The sequence below is a fragment of the Sphaerodactylus townsendi genome, linkage group LG11 (assembly GCF_021028975.2).
Source record: "Sphaerodactylus townsendi isolate TG3544 linkage group LG11, MPM_Stown_v2.3, whole genome shotgun sequence".
Classification (NCBI taxonomy): Eukaryota; Metazoa; Chordata; class Lepidosauria; order Squamata; family Sphaerodactylidae; genus Sphaerodactylus; species Sphaerodactylus townsendi.
Genome location: NC_059435.1, coordinates 75,851,879 through 75,869,556, shown reverse-complemented (window position 1 = coordinate 75,869,556; position 17,678 = coordinate 75,851,879). Strand labels below are relative to the sequence as shown.

At 48.7% G+C, this 17,678-nt stretch overlaps 1 protein-coding gene across 1 annotated transcript in view; it reads right to left on the bottom strand.

Annotated features, from left to right (window-relative positions):
* Positions 1–17,678, bottom strand: part of TMIE (transmembrane inner ear) — a 36,109-nt gene that overhangs the window by 17,002 nt on the left and 1,429 nt on the right. Inside the window, exon 2 of the mRNA XM_048510512.1 lies at positions 3,847–3,951. Coding sequence (XP_048366469.1) covers positions 3,847–3,951 — 105 coding nt within the window. The remainder of the gene's footprint in view (positions 1–3,846; positions 3,952–17,678) is intronic.

Below are 17,678 nucleotides of genomic sequence, written 5' to 3'. Positions count from 1 at the left end.
ATCTATCTATCTATCTATCTATCTATCATTCATTCATTCATTCATTCATTCATTCATTCATTCATTCATTCATTCTACTTTTATACTGCCCCATCCCCGAAGGGCTCTGGGCAGTGCACAATAGCGTCAGCATATTCATTCATTCATTCATTCATTCATTCATTCATTCATTCATTCATTCATTCATTCATTCATTCATTCATTCATTCAACTTTTATACCGCCCCATCCCCAAGGGGCTCTGGGCGGTGCACAACAGCGTCAGCATATTCATTCATTCATTCATTCATTCATTCATTCATTCATTCATTCATTCATTCATTCATTCATTCATTCATTCTACTTTTATACTGCCCCATCCCCGAAGGGCTCTGGGCAGTGCACAATAGCGTCAGCATATTCATTCATTCATTCATTCATTCATTCATTCATTCATTCATTCATTCATTCATTCATTCATTCATTCATTCATTCATTCATTCTACTTTTATACTGCCCCATCCCCGAAGGGCTCTGGGCAGTGCACAATAGCGTCTTCATATTCATTCATTCATTCATTCATTCATTCATTCATTCATTCATTCATTCATTCATTCATTCATTCATTCATTCATTCATTCAACTTTTATACATTTCCATCCTAAAGGGGGCTCTGTACTGTGATAGCACAACAGCGATCAACAGTATTTATTTATTTATTTATTTATTTATTTATTTATTTATTTATTTATTTTTCATTCATTCATTCATTCATTCATTCATTCATTCTACTTTTATACTGCCCCATCCCTCTATACAGGATAGCCAGTGCACAATATTAGCATATTCATTCATTCATTTCATTCATTTCATTTCATCTCATTCATTTCATTCATTTCATTCATTCATCTATTCATTCATTCATTCATTCAACTTTTATACCCCCCCCATGTCCCCAGGGCCTCCTGGAAGTGATTCTGCACAACTTAGCGATCAGCATATTTATTTATTTATTTATTTATTTATTTATTTATTTATTTATTTATTTATTTTTCATTCATTCATTCATTCATTCATTCATTCATTCATTCATTCTACTTTTATACTGCCCCATCCCCGAAGGAATTCTAGGGCAGTGCAATAAATCGCGATCAGCATATTCATTCATTCATTCATTCATTCATTTCGAACACATTCATTCATTCATTCATCTATCATCTCATCCTATTCCTATTCATTCATCTATCTATCTATCCCTATCCTCTATCTATCACCTTATCTATCTATCTATCTATCTATCTCCATTCTATCTATCTATCTATCTATCTATCCTATCTATCTATCTATCTTAGATCTGGTTCATTTCATTCATTCATTCCATTTCATTCCATTCATTCATTCATTCCATTCATTCATCATTCAAGCTTCGATTTCAACACATACCGCCCCATCCCAAGGGAACACAGGCGGTCACAGATGGGATTACACAATCAACGATCAACATATCATTCATTCATTCATTCATTCTTCATTCATTCATTCCATTCATTCCATTCATTCATTCATTCATTCATTCATTCGATTCTACTTTTATACTGCCCCATCCCGAGAGGGCTCTTGGGCAGTGCACAATCAGATCCAGCATATTCCATTCATTCCATTTCATTTCATTCATTCATGGAATTCATTCATTTCATTCCATTCATTCAACTTTTATACCGTAGCCTCCATCCCCAAGGGGAGGCTCCTGGGTAAGGTCTGCACAACAAGCGATGCCAGCATATTTATTGTTATTTGTTTATTTATTTATTTATTTATTTTATTTAATTTCATTTATTTATTTATTTTTCATTTTCATTGCATTTCATCTCATTCATTCGTCATTTCCATCTCATTTCCATTTCATTCATTTCATTCCATTCATTCATTCATTCATCTATTCTGCTTTTATACTGCCCCATCCTCGGTAATAGCTCTGGGCCGAGGTGCGCCAATAAGCGATCAGCATATTCATTCATTCGATTCATTCCATTTCATCTTTTATACCGCCCCATCCCTAAGGGGTTTCAAGGTGCAATAAGTGGAAGCTGCCAACATATCCATCCATCCATCCATCCATCCATCCATCCATCCATCCATCCATCCATCCATCCATCCATCCATCCATCCATCCATCCATCCATCCATCCATCCATCCATCCATCCATCCATCCATCCATCCATCCATCCATCCATCCATCCTTTCTTTCTTTCTTTCTTTCTTTCTTTCTTTCTTTCTTTCTTTCTTTCTTTCTTTCTTTCTTTCTTTCTTTCTTTCTTTCTTTCTTTCAACTTTTTATACCGCCCCATCCTCGAGAAGGGGCTCTGGAAGGCGGTGATTAATTACAACGAATTTCAGTCCACATAAATAAAACAGCTAAAATCATAAATAAAACAGCTAAAACAATGTATAACAAAGGATCACAATAGTGACCACATAAACAATTGCCACATCTACCAAAATCCATTAAAATCCATTAAAACAGCGGTCAAAACAATAATAACAGGCGTCCCATAACCCAATTCATTAAAAGCTTCTCCAAAAAGAGGGAACAGCCGGACTCCTCCCTAGGAGGGTAACAAAGATGTAAACAAAGATAGAATAGTAAAACTAAGTGAGATTAAATACTACATTTGTTTTTGGGACTGCCTGGCTTTGGCAACGGATCGTCTTATTACTGTGATAAATTACGGACTGCTTGAATCCTGCTAGGGTGAAAGTGTGTTATCCCTTTTTAAAAGACGGATTAAGAACCTATGGTTGCATTAGGGATTTCACCGAGATGAGCTTGTGATAATGCCTCTGTTTCTGTTGTGGGGTTTCTGGGCTGCGTGGCCAGAGGTGGGATCCCGCAGGTTCTCACCCAGTTCCCCGAGGGGGTTACCTAATTGACTGTTTGTGTGCCGAGAGGGGTTCCTAATGGGGTCAGCTTTCCCACCTCAGCCTCTCGCCTCCCCGAGAGGCATCCATCCTGCCTTTGAAACATGAAAGGTTCCACATAGCAATTGCGACGAATAATGTCACTCCCTGAACTGGGTTAATCCCTTCCAGGTACTGCAAATTCATGGATTCTCAGCCTTTAGGTTGCCTTTTTATCTACCATCTAGTCTCCATCAAAGAACCTGTGTGTGTTCACCGCATGGCTGTGTTCAGATTTGGGGAGTTGGGGCATTTTCTATAACGTTGATGATGATTTAGGGAAATGACCGGGTGCAAAAAAAGTTTCTTTTTGGGGATGAGTGGTGGGGTGGCTGCCCATGGGGGGGGGGGCATCCAACTCAGGATTTTGGCCTTGGAGCTCCAGGTGGGTTTGCCCTAGGGGACGCCCTCTGCCCCCTTTGCTTCTGAGGGGGGGGGGCTGGCGAGGGAACCTGTTACTAAAATTTTTGGATCCCACCACTGTCAGCGTGGCCATGGTGCCCAAGTTCTCAGGTTGCCAGCTCCAGGTTGGAAAATGGTGATATGGTGTGTGTGTGTGTGTGTGTGTGTGTTTGGGACAGATTGTAACGTCCACCCTCCAAAGCGGCCGTTTCCTCCAGGGAAAATGCTGTCTCCTGTCTGGGGATCACCTAAAATTCCCAGAGATCTCCAGTCTCTGCCTGGAGGTTGGTCACCATGTGCCAAACCCAAGAAACCTGCCCGATTTTTCAATCTGTGAAAACAGCAGAAGAGAAAACCAGCTCCTTCCTGGCTCCTTTCCGCCAGAAGGAGATGTGCCAGAGGGCATCTTTAGGGTGTGACCTCACCTTTGGGTGGGAACACTTCAAAGGAGGAGATCTATTAAGCTGGCCTGAGGATATCGCGAGGATCCCTTTTGTGGCTTCTGACCCTGAAATCCGAGGAGTGGGAGGAGGATCTTAGACAAGGATGGGAGGCCGGGAGGAGATCCACTTCACAGCCATTTCTTCGTCCACCAAGAACCGAGAGGTCTGGCTGCAGAGAGAAAGGGGACCAGGAATTGCATCTAGGGGGCAAACGGTGTCATCACCCATAACTTGTTCCAGCGAACTCTCTCTCAAGCGCTCTAAGAAGATGGGAAACACTCACTCCTGTGGAGAACCTGAGAAGGTAAGTTAAGGGCCCCAGAGGTCAATCTTCATCGATCTGGCCACATTTGGCCACTCCCACACCCCTGTCCTTCCAACCACAGACTAGCTTACCCAGGTCTCCCTCTTCTACATTTGTATCCCTCCTCTCATCCAAAGGGTGTAGGCGCCAAGAGACAAAACGTATTGAAAATCTTGTTCAGTTTCCATACTGATATTTTCTCCAATTGCATTGCCTTTATGATTTTATGCTTTAATTATGATCAATTAAAGATGAACCACAGTCGGCCTTTTGCTTTCTGGCTTTCGTTACTAGCCAGATCAGGAAAAAGCCTGGACGAAATACCCTTTGTTCTCAGTTCTACATGGGAATGTATGAGATTATGAACTGAGTTGTTTTCGAGGTCTTCTTACTGACCCCGGTCTGCCCTCTGAGTCTGCTCTTTCTCCGATACAGAAGCAAGAACAGCTGGCTAAATGTTTAGGCTCTTTTGTCAATAGAAAGAAGTAGGATGGTAGAAAACAATAACTGATAAAGGGAAGTTGGGCCCTATAAGTCCATAAAGAGGAAGCCCGGACAAAAGCAGAGTACTGGCACACCTTCCAATAAGGGCACTAGTTTGTCTCCAAGGCCAGGCGGCTGCCCCTCTCATCAACACCATTGAATCCTTTACACTCTGCCTCCCCTAAAAAAGACCCCTCCCCTCCAGGTTTGTGCGGAAAGGCACGGTGGAAAGCAGAAATAAGGGCGGGGGCGTCAATATTTTCGGAATAAACCCATTGATTATACCCAGAGGAATATCCCACCCAAGAGACTAAATATTGCAAGCGTTTGCGATTAAAGCGAGAGTCCAGGATGGCGTCAATTTCGTAATGCTTGTGGCCATCAATAATAGTCGGTGGGGGTCTCTCCGGCGGGTCGTGCCAGGCATCGGAAACGGGAGCCTCCTTGAGTAAACTGGAATGGAAGACAGGATGAATGTTACTAAGAGAGTTAGGCAAATCCAATCGGGCAGTGACATCATTAATCACTTTAGTAATCTGAAAAGGTCCCACGAATCTTTTGCCTAGTTTAGAAAATTTATGCACGTCTCTGAGATTTTTGGTAGACAAATACACCCAGGCGCCCACACGCAGAGGGAAATCCGAGCGGTGCTTATCCGCTTGCAGCTTTTGGGAGTCTTTAGCCTGTTGTAAGGCAGTCTGGACCGTTTTCCACCCCTCAGCCAGAGATGAAATCCATTGTTGAAACTCTGGAGGATCCAATGCTTCCGCAGGTAGTTGCGGCAACGGCGGGAAGGAGCGACCGGACACAATTTCGAAGGGGTTTTTTTTTGTACTGCTATGAACCGCATTGTTATAGGCGTACTCTGCAAACGGAATTAGCTCGCACCAATTGTCTTGGTGGTAGTTGGTGTAACAACGTAAATACTGCTCTAGGGTTCTGTTCGTTCTCTCCGTCTCACCGTCACTTTGAACGTGGTAGGGGGCGGCGACCGCCGGGGCGGCCCCTAACAACCCTAGAAAAGCTTTCCAGAACTTTGAAATGAATTGGGGGCCGCGGTCGGAGACCACCTTGGCGGGGGCGGAGTGCAGACGGTAAACGTGCTGAATGAACAGACGTGCTAACTTAGGAGCGGAGGGGATGGAAGCACATGGAATAAAATGGGCTTGTTTGGAAAATAAGTCCACCACCACCCACAAGACCGTGTTGCCATGACTTTCAGGCAAATCTGTAATAAAATCCATGGAGATGACTTCCCAGGGGCGGGAGGCCACCGGGAGAGGTTTCAACAGACCATGGGGTTTTCCCGGAACGGTCTTGGCTTCTGCACAAACAGAGCAACCTTTGATATACGTCTCAATGTCCTTGCGCATCGCGCGCCACCAGAATTGACGGCGGGCCAAATGCAGAGTTTTTAGAAAGCCAAAATGTCCAGCCGAGCGGGCATCATGGCAGGCCTCGAGAACCTGTTTGCGGAGGGGGGGAGGCACGTACCAACAATCCCCCCGCCGCCAAACGCCATTCTCCAAACGCAATTGGGAGTCGCCTTCCTCTGCCGGAGGCTCGCGTAGCCCCGCCTCCTCAAGTTCCCGTAGGAAAGGAGAGATCAGGCTGGGAATGGGTGGAGAAGGAGGAGTGGATGTCTGAGATCGGGTGACAGCCAGCCCCAACTGGGAGGGGGAGAGAACAGTGCGCGGAATGTCCCGTAAGCTGGCTCCACCCCCCTCCCCGGGTAGGTGCGAGAGCGCATCAGCCAGTTTATTGGTTTTTCCGGGGAAAAAATGGACCGTGAAAGAGAAACGAGAAAAGAAATCGGCCCAACGAAGTTGCTTCGCGGACATCTTGAGGGGGGTGGAGAGGGCGGCCAAGTTCTTGTGATCCGACCAAACTTGAAAGGGGTGTTTAGCCCCCTCCAGCCAGTGGCGCCAAGTGGAGAGTGCTACTTTAATGGCCGCAGTCTCTTTATCCCCTACAGTCCAGTTGAGTTCAGCACCGGAGAATTTCTTTGATAAATAAGCACACGGAACCAGCCTATCATCTTTATTTCTCTGCAACAGGGCTGCCCCAAGCGCTTTGTCCGAGGCATCCACGTGAACCACAAACGGGAGATCCGGGTCAGGGTGCTTTAGGATAGGTTCGGTGGTAAAAGCAGACTTTAAAAGCTGAAAGGCTGTCTGACATTCTTCGGACCAGGAAAGGGGGGCCCCGGGCTTGGCGGACAGTGGATCTTTACCCTTAGTGCGTAAGAGGTCTGTGAGAGGGAGAGTCAGTTCAGCGAATTGGGGTATAAAGTCACGATAGAAATTAGCAAAACCTAGAAAAGATTGGAGTTCTTTTCGGTTGGTAGGGGCAGGCCATTGGAGGACCGCATCAATCTTAGCAGGATCCATTTTTAGGCCCTCGGGCGAGATCCGGTAACCCAAATAGTCAATAGAGGTTTGGTGGAAACAGCACTTGGAAAGTTTGGCAAAGAGGGAGTTGTTGAGCAAGCGTTTCAATACTTCCCGAACCAATGCTTCATGTTCCTCCATGGTTTGTGAATAAATTAAAACGTCATCTAAGTACACCACTACTCCCTTGTACAATAAATCATGGAGAACTTCATTGATAAGGGCCATAAAAGCTCCGGGGGCCCCACTTAACCCGAATGGCATTATTAAGTATTCAAACTGTCCAAACTTTGTGTTAAATGCAGTCAAGTGTTCATAGCCTTCAGCAATTCTAACTCTGTAGTAAGCTTCTCTCAAGTCCAACTTAGTAAAGATGCGTCCTTTGCCCAATGCATCTAAAAGGTCCTTGATCAAAGGCAAAGGGTACTTATTGGACAAGGAGACTGCATTGAGACCTCGGTAATCTGTGCAGAGCCGTAAAGACCCATCTTTCTTTTTTACAAACAATACAGGAGCAGCATGTGTGTGTTTGGTGGCCCGCCGTATGAACCCGCGAGCGAGGTTCTTATCTAAGAAGGCACGAAGTTCCTTCTCCTCATTGGGACTCATGCGGTAGATTCTACCTTTGGGCAGTTGCGCCCCTGGCTGTATTACGATTTTGCAGTCAGTGTCTCTATGGGGTGGCAACTGATCGCATTCTTGCTCCTGAAATACTCTGGCTAGATCTTGGTACGCCGGTGGGATGCCGGTAGAATCGGGAGCAATCGCTGATGAAGCCAGGGGGGGGGGTGTGTCAGGAGAAGTCGAGTTTTCCCCCCAATTCATGTGTTCCCCGCAGGGAGGGTCAGTGAATTCCAAGATCCTTTCTTTCCAAAGGAATTTAGGTTCATGCAACAACAACCATGGCATGCCCAGAACTATAGAGTGTTTGGCCACTGGCGCCAGAATAAAACTAATTTTCTCCCAATGGTCGGCGCAGCGGAGGAGAACCGGCTGCGTTTTGAACTGGGCTGGTCCTTCGCTCCCGAGAGGACTGCCGTCCATTTGGGTGAATGGTATGGGCTTAGCCAGGGGGACTTGGTCTAGACCTAGCTCCTCCGCCACCTGGGGCCGCATTAAGCAATGGGAGCAGCCAGAATCCACAAGGGCTGAGGCTATAATACGAGTGTGCTTAGCGGGGTTGGCCAGAAACGCTTGGATTGTAATGGGAGCGCTGCCTTCACTCACCGCGTCTGGAGTCGAACCCATGTCCATGGGGGCTGAAGAAAGGCAGACAGCTGCTTCCCCCTCCTCCGGGTCGCCTTCGATGACTGCCTTAGACGAACCCGTTGGGGGTGGCCCTGATTTGCGTGGTGGCTTGGCAGATGGGGTGCGCGCGGCCGGAGCGGTTGGCTTCTGTTTTTTCGGGCAGTTGGCGGCTAGATGACCTGGACCTCCGCAGTAAAGACACAATCCCAGTCGGCGACGGTGCTCGGAGGTGGTCTCGGTAGGGGCGGCTGGACTTGGCTTGGTGGACGCAGTGGCAGGCTTCGGGCGTGGGCGGCCTCCGGCACGAGCGTACTCTAAGCGAGACGCCACCTGGGATCCCAATTCAATCCAATCAGCAATAGTGCGGGGGACCCGAATTAAAAACACCGTTTCACGTAGCTTGCCGTCGACAGCATCCGAGAAGTATTCGCATTTCATGCGCTCAGGCCACTCAGGAGGAAGTCGAGCAGCCGCCGCACGAAATTCACGGGCAAATTCTGCAAACGAGCGGTTGCCTTGCTGAATAGTTTTGATGGTGCGGATAGCTTCATTTTCCGCACCCGGATCTTGGAAGCGAGCCCTTAAGGCTTGGAGGAAAGCGGGTACCGTGCGAGTATCTTCATCTTGCAGGTTCAAAAGAGTCACAAACCAGTCGGCTGCTGCCCCATCCAGGACTGAGCCGATGTCCCGTATTTTTTCGCGCTCAGACCGGTATAAATCGTCATAGTCCTCCATGTGGGCATCGAGTTGCAAGATGAAGTAGGGAAGTTTGGAAGCGGTCCCGTCGAAACGGGCAGGTATCGGAGGTCTGTAGTAACCCCTTTCCACGGCTCTTGGCGCCCGCAGGGGCGGCGGTTGCGCAGGTTGAGCGGGTTGAGGCAGCGGTTGCGCAGGGGGGGCCGGAATCGGTGGAGGTATCAACGCCGGTGCCGCTGGTGTTCCGGTGGGAGCCGGTCCTTGGAAGGTGGCTGGACCCAGCAGCGTCGCCCCTCGGGCGCCGGCTGTACCCGTGACAAGCGTAGACTCCAGCAGGTTGTCCTGGTCTGCTGCTTCTTCAGTTCCCTCTCCAAGGCAGCCAGCTCTCTCTCCTTGCGAGTCAATGCATCCTGGTGCGCGTAAAAGCTGCTTTCTCTCGTTCCAATTTAGCCAGTTAGTCCCGTTGAACAGCTGCAGTAAGTTCACTTTGAGTGCATAAGGCCTGAACACTTTCCGCGTTGGCGCTGTAAGTTCAGTTTGGAGTGTTCCGGAAGGACTTTATCGCCCGGACTGATAGATTCTGCGCATATTGCCGTTGGAAGCGCGCATCGCCAGCACCGGTCAAATTCGAGTTGGATTTCTTTTCGCTGCTACTTAACCGGTCTCTCTGCAGGTTTCCGCGCTCTTGCTGCAGCTGTTCCCGTTCCTGCTTCCCATAGCTGGCGTTCACGGGCCCATGCTTCTTGGGCATCGCGCAGTCCAGCCCGCTTCCTCATCCCAGCTCTCTTTTCGATGGGAGAGGGAACAGATCCGGCTGGGAGTGTAGGCTTTCTCAGGATTCCTCGTCGTCTGGGCCTTGAAGACGCCATCGTACCAGGGACCGGTGGCTCCTGGGGGCATCTCAGGTGCCCGCCCGTGGTCCGGGGATCAGGGGGGTCCGATCGGAGGGCGATGCGGATACCCCTCCCAATCCCTGGTATAGTCCCAGTGTCACCGGTGGTCTTCGGATGGGCCCCAGTGCTGTGCCACGGTGGTTCTTTGAGAACATCACCCAAAATAAGAGTCCAGGAATCGTTCGATGGACTCCTGGGTTGCCGCATGAAAGGTGGTCAGGCCCGTACCACTCCGTGACGGAGTTGCATCTGAGGTTTGTAATCCATACGAAAACGGGTAGATATCCGATCCACAGAGCTCGATCCGCGGACAGCGGCCCAAGCGACTCATGTAAGTCCCTTAATTGTCGTCTTCACGTCCCTCGTTCCAGCGAGGGTAAAGGAAGACTTCGTGCTGATACGAGGAATGGAAAGAGTCACCAGCCGAGACCCGTTCTCCCGCCCGGTTCCTCCAGATCCAGAAGGGAAAGGTCCGGAGCCCTCTTTGGGGGCTACCGCTACTGCCCAAGAATTATCCAACCTCTCCATGCCGAGGGCACCAGAGGTCCACTGCACTAGGAATATAGATGAATTGAGATTCCTGCCACAATGTAAGGAATTCCATAGAAGCAGAAATAAAAGGCTCTTTGGTGTAAAAGACCGTTTATTCCGACGTCTTAGAAAGCTCCAGGGGCCTGCGCGGTAGCAGGAATAAGATCTCCCGCCAGAAACACAGGTTATAACTCTGTCCATCCCATCCCCCCTCCCAGATTCCCAGCCAGGAGACGGAGGGCTCATCTCCCTCGCAGAGATAAGGTCTCCGCCGGAGAAGCTGGCCCATCGCCCGGGCTGTGGAATGTAGTCAAGGCCAGGCGGCTGCCCCTCTCATCAACACCATTGAATCCTTTACATTTGTAGTCCATGAACATCTGGAGAGCCGCAGGTTGCAGATCCCTGGGATAGACCGTGGCGAACCTTCGGCACTCCAGATGTTGTGGACTACAATTCCCATCAGCCCCAGCCAGCATGGCCAATTGGCCATGATGGCAGGGGCTGATGGGAATTGTAGTTCACAACATCTGGAGTGCCAGAGGTTCACCACCACTGGGCTAGGATCATGGAGACCCGGGTTCGAATTCCCACTCTGCCATGGAAGCTAGCTAGGGTTACCTCAGGCCAGTCACACGCTCTCAGTCTTGCTACCTCGCAGGGTTGTTGTGAGAATACAATGGAGAAGAGGTGGATGATGTCCTCTGTTTGGGTTCCCATTGTGGAGAAAGACAGGCCAATCGGCCATGCCAGCAGGGGATGATGGGAATTGTAATCCATGAGCATCTGACGCGCCAGAATTGGACACCCTTGGTATCAATGAAGGCAATGAAATGAATGCATGAATTTTTTTTCCTGATCTCCAAAATCTTCTATGGCCTCACACCTCATACCACCCCCATGGATGGAAGAAAAATATCCTTCTCTTTGTACTGTTGAAGGATTTCGTGGCAAGAATCAGCTGGCTATTCTGGATTGTCCGTGGCTGAATGGCCGTGGTCTGGTAGTTTTTGCGCCTACCATTTCACCTGCATCTGCGGCTAGCATCTTCAGAGGGACACCATGTTGAGATATGTCGCAGAGAGAAACGCATCTCACCGTGACCTGTGAAGTGGTCAAGAGCAGGTGGATTCTAATCTGGAGAACTGGGTTTGAGTCCCCATTCCTCCCCCTGAGTGGCAGAGGCTTATCTGGTGAACCAGATGTGTTTCCGCACTCCTGCGATCCTGCGGGATGACCTTGGGCTAGTCACTGTTCTCTCAGAACTCTCTCTCTGCCCCACCTGCCTCACAAGGCGCCTGTTGTGGGGAGAGGAAGGGAAAGGAGCTTGTAAGCCACCTTGAGTCTCCTTACAGGAGAGAAAGGTGGGGTATAAATCCAAACTCATTTTCTTTTTCCCAGCAGGAGGAGTTCCAAATAGAATTGAGCTCCTAGAAAAGGAAACTGACTTCAAGCCAATTGCCTTCCCATGGCCGGGGACGCAGCACCATCTGCTGTTCAAAAGTTGCATTGCAGGCCAAGAAATGCCAGCTTCACAACTTGTCGGCTGAAAAAGGAGGGGGTTAATAGCATAAGAACATAAGAACTAGCCTGCTGGATCAGACCAGAGTCCATCTAGTCCAGCACTCTGCTACTCGCAGTGGCCCCCCAGGTGCCTTTGGGAGCTCACATGCAGGATGTGAAAGCAATGGCCTTCTGCTGCTGCTGTTGCTCCCGAGCACCTGGTCTGCTAAGGCATTTGCAATCTGAGATCACGGAGGATCAAGATTGGGAGCCATAGATCGACTTCTCCTCCATAAATCTGTCCAAGCCCTTTTTAAATAGCGTTTTCGTACAGCAGACCCTTCCCACGTTTCCCATCCTTGCTCAGTTCCTGCTGACACCCAGTTTGTTTCAGGCCAGAACGATTTCGTCTGCACAATCAAAATATTAAATAAGGACAAGAAAGAAATCATCATCAACATAAGAACATATAAGAACATATAAGAACATATAAGAACATAAGAACAAGCCAGCTGGATCAGACCAGAGTCCATCTAGTCTGAGACGTAGTAGAGGTTTTGCTGAAGTACGAAATATAAGGCATCCCCCGAAAGTAAGACGTATCCAAGTTTTTGCTTGGAAGCATGCCAAGCAAAACAGAATACATGCCAAGCATGAACAGAATACATGCCAAGCATGAACAGAATACAGAAAAATAAGACATCCTCTGAAAATAAGACATAGCGCATCTTTGGGAGCAAAAATTAATATAAGACACTGTCTTATATTTGTGGAAACATGGTATGTCCTCCACCCACGGTGACCAATGAGGATTCGATTGCCCAAGAAAAGAAAATCTCCTTGTCCCTTTAACATAGCAGAAAAAAACAGGCAGAGGAAGTTTTTCACGACACGGAGCTCCACAACATAACCGGTGGTGCAGATAAAACTGGTGGTAAAGGGGACAGCCGGATAGACCAGTTGAAAAGCTGCCTAGATGCAGACTGGAAACCTGCTTGTTTCTTTTTAAAACACTAGATGCCGCTGCACGCACGGGGCAAGCCGCTTCTGTTCGAGAGACTTCTGAGATGCCTGATATTCAATCCCTCGCATTGCCTCTTTCTCTCGGTAATGGCAGCTCTTTGTCTGGCTGAAAGGAAATAGCGGGGGAAGAGGCAACCGTTTGCAAACTGATAATGCATCCCTGGGCGGCCGTTTCTGTCGTTCCCGGCCTCTGTTTCTCTTCTTGCGCTCACAGATTTCCCCCTCCCTTCCCACCGGTCCATTTCCCATCCATTTTCAGGGGATTTTGTTACAGGATACCTCCCTCCCCTTGGAAAAAGATGGGCAAAAAAGCTCAAGTCCCAGAGCTGGCAAATGGCTGCAAACATATTCTCCCGGGTCAGCGGCGTGGATGAGTGCCAACGGGATTGCAACTTTAGAACTGTGTCACCAACTGTGGCTGGCATCTGTGGCCATGAGCAAGCCACTGAGTTTCTCTCCACCCCATAAGAAGCATCCCAACAAAATTCCAATCAAACAAGGCTGGATCTTGAAAGCCACAGAGTACGCAGAGATGGCCAAGGCTGACGGCGGTTATAAGCGGTGGTGGGATCCAAACATTTTAGGAACAGGTTCCCATGGTGGTGGGACTCAAACTGTGGCGTAGCGCCAATGGGGCTGGGCGGGGCACGACAGGGGCGTGGCCGGGCATTCCGGGGGCGGGGCATTCCTGGGCGGGGCTGTGGCAAGGACACAGCCGCTGCGCCGGTCCTTGGGCGGGAAACGAATGCACGCAGGCGCAGGCTGCCACGCACACCGGTGCACCTCCTGCTAGACTGCTTCAAGTTCTGCGCGCTACTGCTGAGAGGAGGGGCGAACTCAAGGAGCCCAAAAAATCAATGGCATAAATCCTCACATAATTAGTAACCTACTCTCGGGAACCTGTGAGAACCTGCTGGATCCCACCTCTGGTTATACGAGTTAAGAATATGGACAATTTTCTGAAAGACTGGAAATCCTTTGCGGACAACTTATTGAAAACATACACAATCAGAGAAACAACGGCGGGATTGAAGACTTAAATGAAAACTGCATATTGGATTAAGACAACTTTATAAGAAGGACTAAAAGTCACAAAAGTGTACATATTAATTATGAGCATGGAGTTAGATTTATGCTTGGATCCTTAGTGAGGTAGCTGGAAGTCACCGTATATATGTGTAGGTGTGATTTTTTCCTTTTATTTTCATTTCGTAGTATTATTATAGGGGGGGGGATTAGAACGGGATCTTTCAGTGGCGTAGGAGGTTAAAGCAGCCTTCGTTGCGGTATCTAATTCTGGAGGAACTGGTTCGGCCTCCTCCCAGCCTCCTTGCCGCCTGAGCTGTGGAGGCTTCTCTGGGGAATTCAGATTAGCCCGTGCACTCCCACACACGCCAGCTGGGTGACCTTGGGCTAGTCACAGCTTCTCGGAGCTCTCTCAGCCCCACCCACCTCACGGGGTGTTTGTTGTGAGGGGGGAAGGGCAAGGAGATTGTCAGCCCCTTTGAGTCTCCTGCAGGAGAGAAAGGGGGGATATAAATCCAAACTCCTCCTCCTCCTCCTCCTCCCTCCCTCCCTCCTCCTCCCTCCCTCCTCCCTCCTCCCTCCCTCCTCCTCTTCTTCTTCTTCTTCTTCTTCTTCTTCTTCTTCTTCTTCTTCTTCTTCTTCTTCTTCTTCTTCTTCTTCTTCTTCTTCTTCTTCTTCTTCTTCTTCATCCCCCAAAGCAGCCGTTTTGGGATCTCTGTAATCCAGAAATAAGCTTGCCAACTTTGGGGTGGAAATCCCCGGAGATCTGGGGTAGGGATGGGTAGTGTGGCCAGGTCCCTCTTGGTTGCTGGTGTAGAATTTGCCGGGGTATGTGTTAGGGTTGCCAAATCCAGGTTGGGAAAGTCCGGGAGATTTGGGGACGGAGCCCGGGGAAGACGGGGGTACAATGCTGCAGAGCCCCCCCTCCCCCCCCCCAAGCAGACATTTTCTCCAGGGGATTTGATCTCTGTCGTCTGGGTTCAGTTGTCATTCTGGGAGATTTCAGGCCGCGCTTTGAAGCTGAAAACCCAGATTGTGGAATCAGCCGCTGGACCAGCTGGACGAATGGTTTGAATTGGCAAACACGACTCATCTTGTGGTCTCTGCAGGCGGAAGTCCCGTTTATCCGTCCTGACTTCTGTCGAAGGACTTCCGCTTCTGACGCCCCCCTCTCTTCCCAAAGCCATCTTCGCTCATTGCTATTTTTAGCAACGCGTGTGGTGACTTCTGCAAGGAATGGCTTCGTCCTGGGAGTTCGTTCCACGTAATGGTTAATCACTGTCTGAGTGCACCGTTTTGGGAGAACAGAGCTGGAGGGTTGACAGGAAAACCAGACAAAATTTGCCTGTATTGTCGGAGGCTTTCACAGCCACAGACGCAGGCGAAACGTTAGGAACAAGATCTACCAGACCACGGCCACACAGAAGAAGAAGAAGAGTAGAAGAGTTTGGATTTATATCCCCCCTTTCTCTCCTGCAGGAGACTCAAAGGGGCTGACAATCTCCTTGCCCTTCCCCCCTCACAACAAACACCCTGTGAGGTAGGTGGGGCTGAGAGAGCTCCGAGAAGCTGTGACTAGCCCAAGGTCACCCAGCTGGCGTGTATGGGAGTGTACAGGCTACTCTGAATTCCCCAGATAAGCCTCCACAGCTCAGGCAGCAGAGCTGGGAATCGAACCCGGTTCCTCCAGATTAGATACACGAGCTCTTAACCTCCTACGCCGCTGCTGCCCCCTGGAAAGCCCACAGCCTGGAAAGCCCACAACGACCAAAATTTGCACGATTGCGCGGGTTGTATTTTTGTTCCTTTGAAACTCAAACATGTCCCAAATGGGGCTTCAGTGGACCTTGGGCAAAAATCGTGCACAGAGAAGTAGTCTGGCTGGATTTCACCAAAGATCTATTTCATTCAGTAATGTGTTTCCAAGTGATGACCAGGTTGTCTGAGAAAGTCCACATGCAGGGCATTATGGGAAATGTCTTCCTCTCCCGCTTGGGATTTGGAGGCATGTCTCTCTCCTTCTGGATCTCTGCCATTTTGGGTAGCCAACTTCCAGGCGGTGGCGAGAGATCTCTTGGGGTTACAGCGGATCTCACACTACAAGATAGTTATTCAACCAGCTAGATCAGCGGTTCTCAACTTTCCTAATGCCGCGACCCTTTAATACAGTTCCTCATGTTGTAGTGACCCCCAACCCTAACATTTATCCATTTTACAGATGGAGAACACTGATGCAGAGAGTCTTAGGTGACCCCTGTGAAAGGGTTGTCCGACCCCCAAAGGGGTCGTGACCCACAGGTTGAGAACCACTGAGCCAGATTCTCAGTTCCCTTTATTCAGTGGTGGGATCCAAAAATTTTAGTAACAGGTTCCCATGGTGGTGGGATTCAAACTGTGGCGTAGCACCAATGGGGCTGGGCAAGGCACGACGGGGGCGTGGCCGGGCATTCTGGGGGCGGGGCATTAATAATTTCTCTTTTACTGTAAAAAACTCTTACTGTAAGAAAAAAGTTCCTAATTTCCAGCTGGTATCTTTCTGTCCATAATTTAAACTCATTATAGCAAGTCCTATCGTCTACTGCCCACAGAAACAACTACTTCTCCTCTGATTGACTGCCTGTCAAATACTTAATACTTTCAAATACTTAGCTTTGTTTCTAGAAATCAAAAGGATACTTTCCTTAAACCAGGAACTTGACCATATTTCTCAAACATGTTTTTAAAACAGCCCAACAACAGGGAGAATTATCCCGTTTTCTACCTTCGCTAACCAGCCACGTAGGAAACAACAGGACTTTATGATTTTTGGACCTAATGGGATTTCCAATGGAAAAGCAGACCCAATTAGTAACCCCCTCTCGGCACACACAAATAATTAGTAACCCACTCTCGGGAACTGGTGAGAACCTGCTGGATCCCACCTCTGCCTTTATTAGATATTCACTCACCCCAATACCAGCAATCTCGGTGGATTAAGTATAAATACCCCTCTCCTATTTACAGAAGAAAAAAAATATGTATGAGACACAAGATAACTGTTTCCTGGGTCAGATCTTGATTTTCAAAATACAAAAGGGAAAAACAGAAATGGCGAAAGAAGCTACTAAGGAAGGCTGAAGAAATTTTGGAAGTCATTAATTCATAGGGCTGCCATAAGTCTGAAGCAACTTGATGGTAGTTAACGTAACACGCACAGTCACATGTGGAAGTACATTACACTGAGTCAGACACTAGGTCTATCAAGGATAATAGTATTGTCTACTCTGACTGGAAGCTGCAATTCAGCAATGGTTTTTTTTGGCTACCTGCTATGTACATGAGTGCCCTCAAATTGCAACTACGGTAATTTATGACCATGCCAGCAAGGGACTTCCAAGGCAAGTGAGAAGGAAAGATGGTTTGCCCTTGCTTTTCTCTGCAGAACCTTCCTTGGTGGTCTCCTATCCAAGACTTCTGGTAAGCCCAGCAAGAGGCCTTCCAGATAAGGGAGGAGCAGACGGGGTTGGCCATCGCCTTCCTTGGTGGTCTCCTATCCAAGACTTCTGGTAAGCCCAGCAAGAGGCCTTCCAGATAAGGGAGGAGCAGACGGGGTTGGCCATCGCCTTCCTTGGTGGTCTCCTATCCAAGACTTCTGGTAAGCCCAGCAAGAGGCCTTCCAGATAAGGGAGGAGCAGACGGGGTTGGCCATCGCCTTCCTTGGTGGTCTCCCATCCAAGACTTATGGCAACCCCGGCAAGGGGCTTTCAGGACAAGGGAGAAACAGAGGTGGTTTGCCATTCCTGAACAGCGTTCCTTGGTGGTC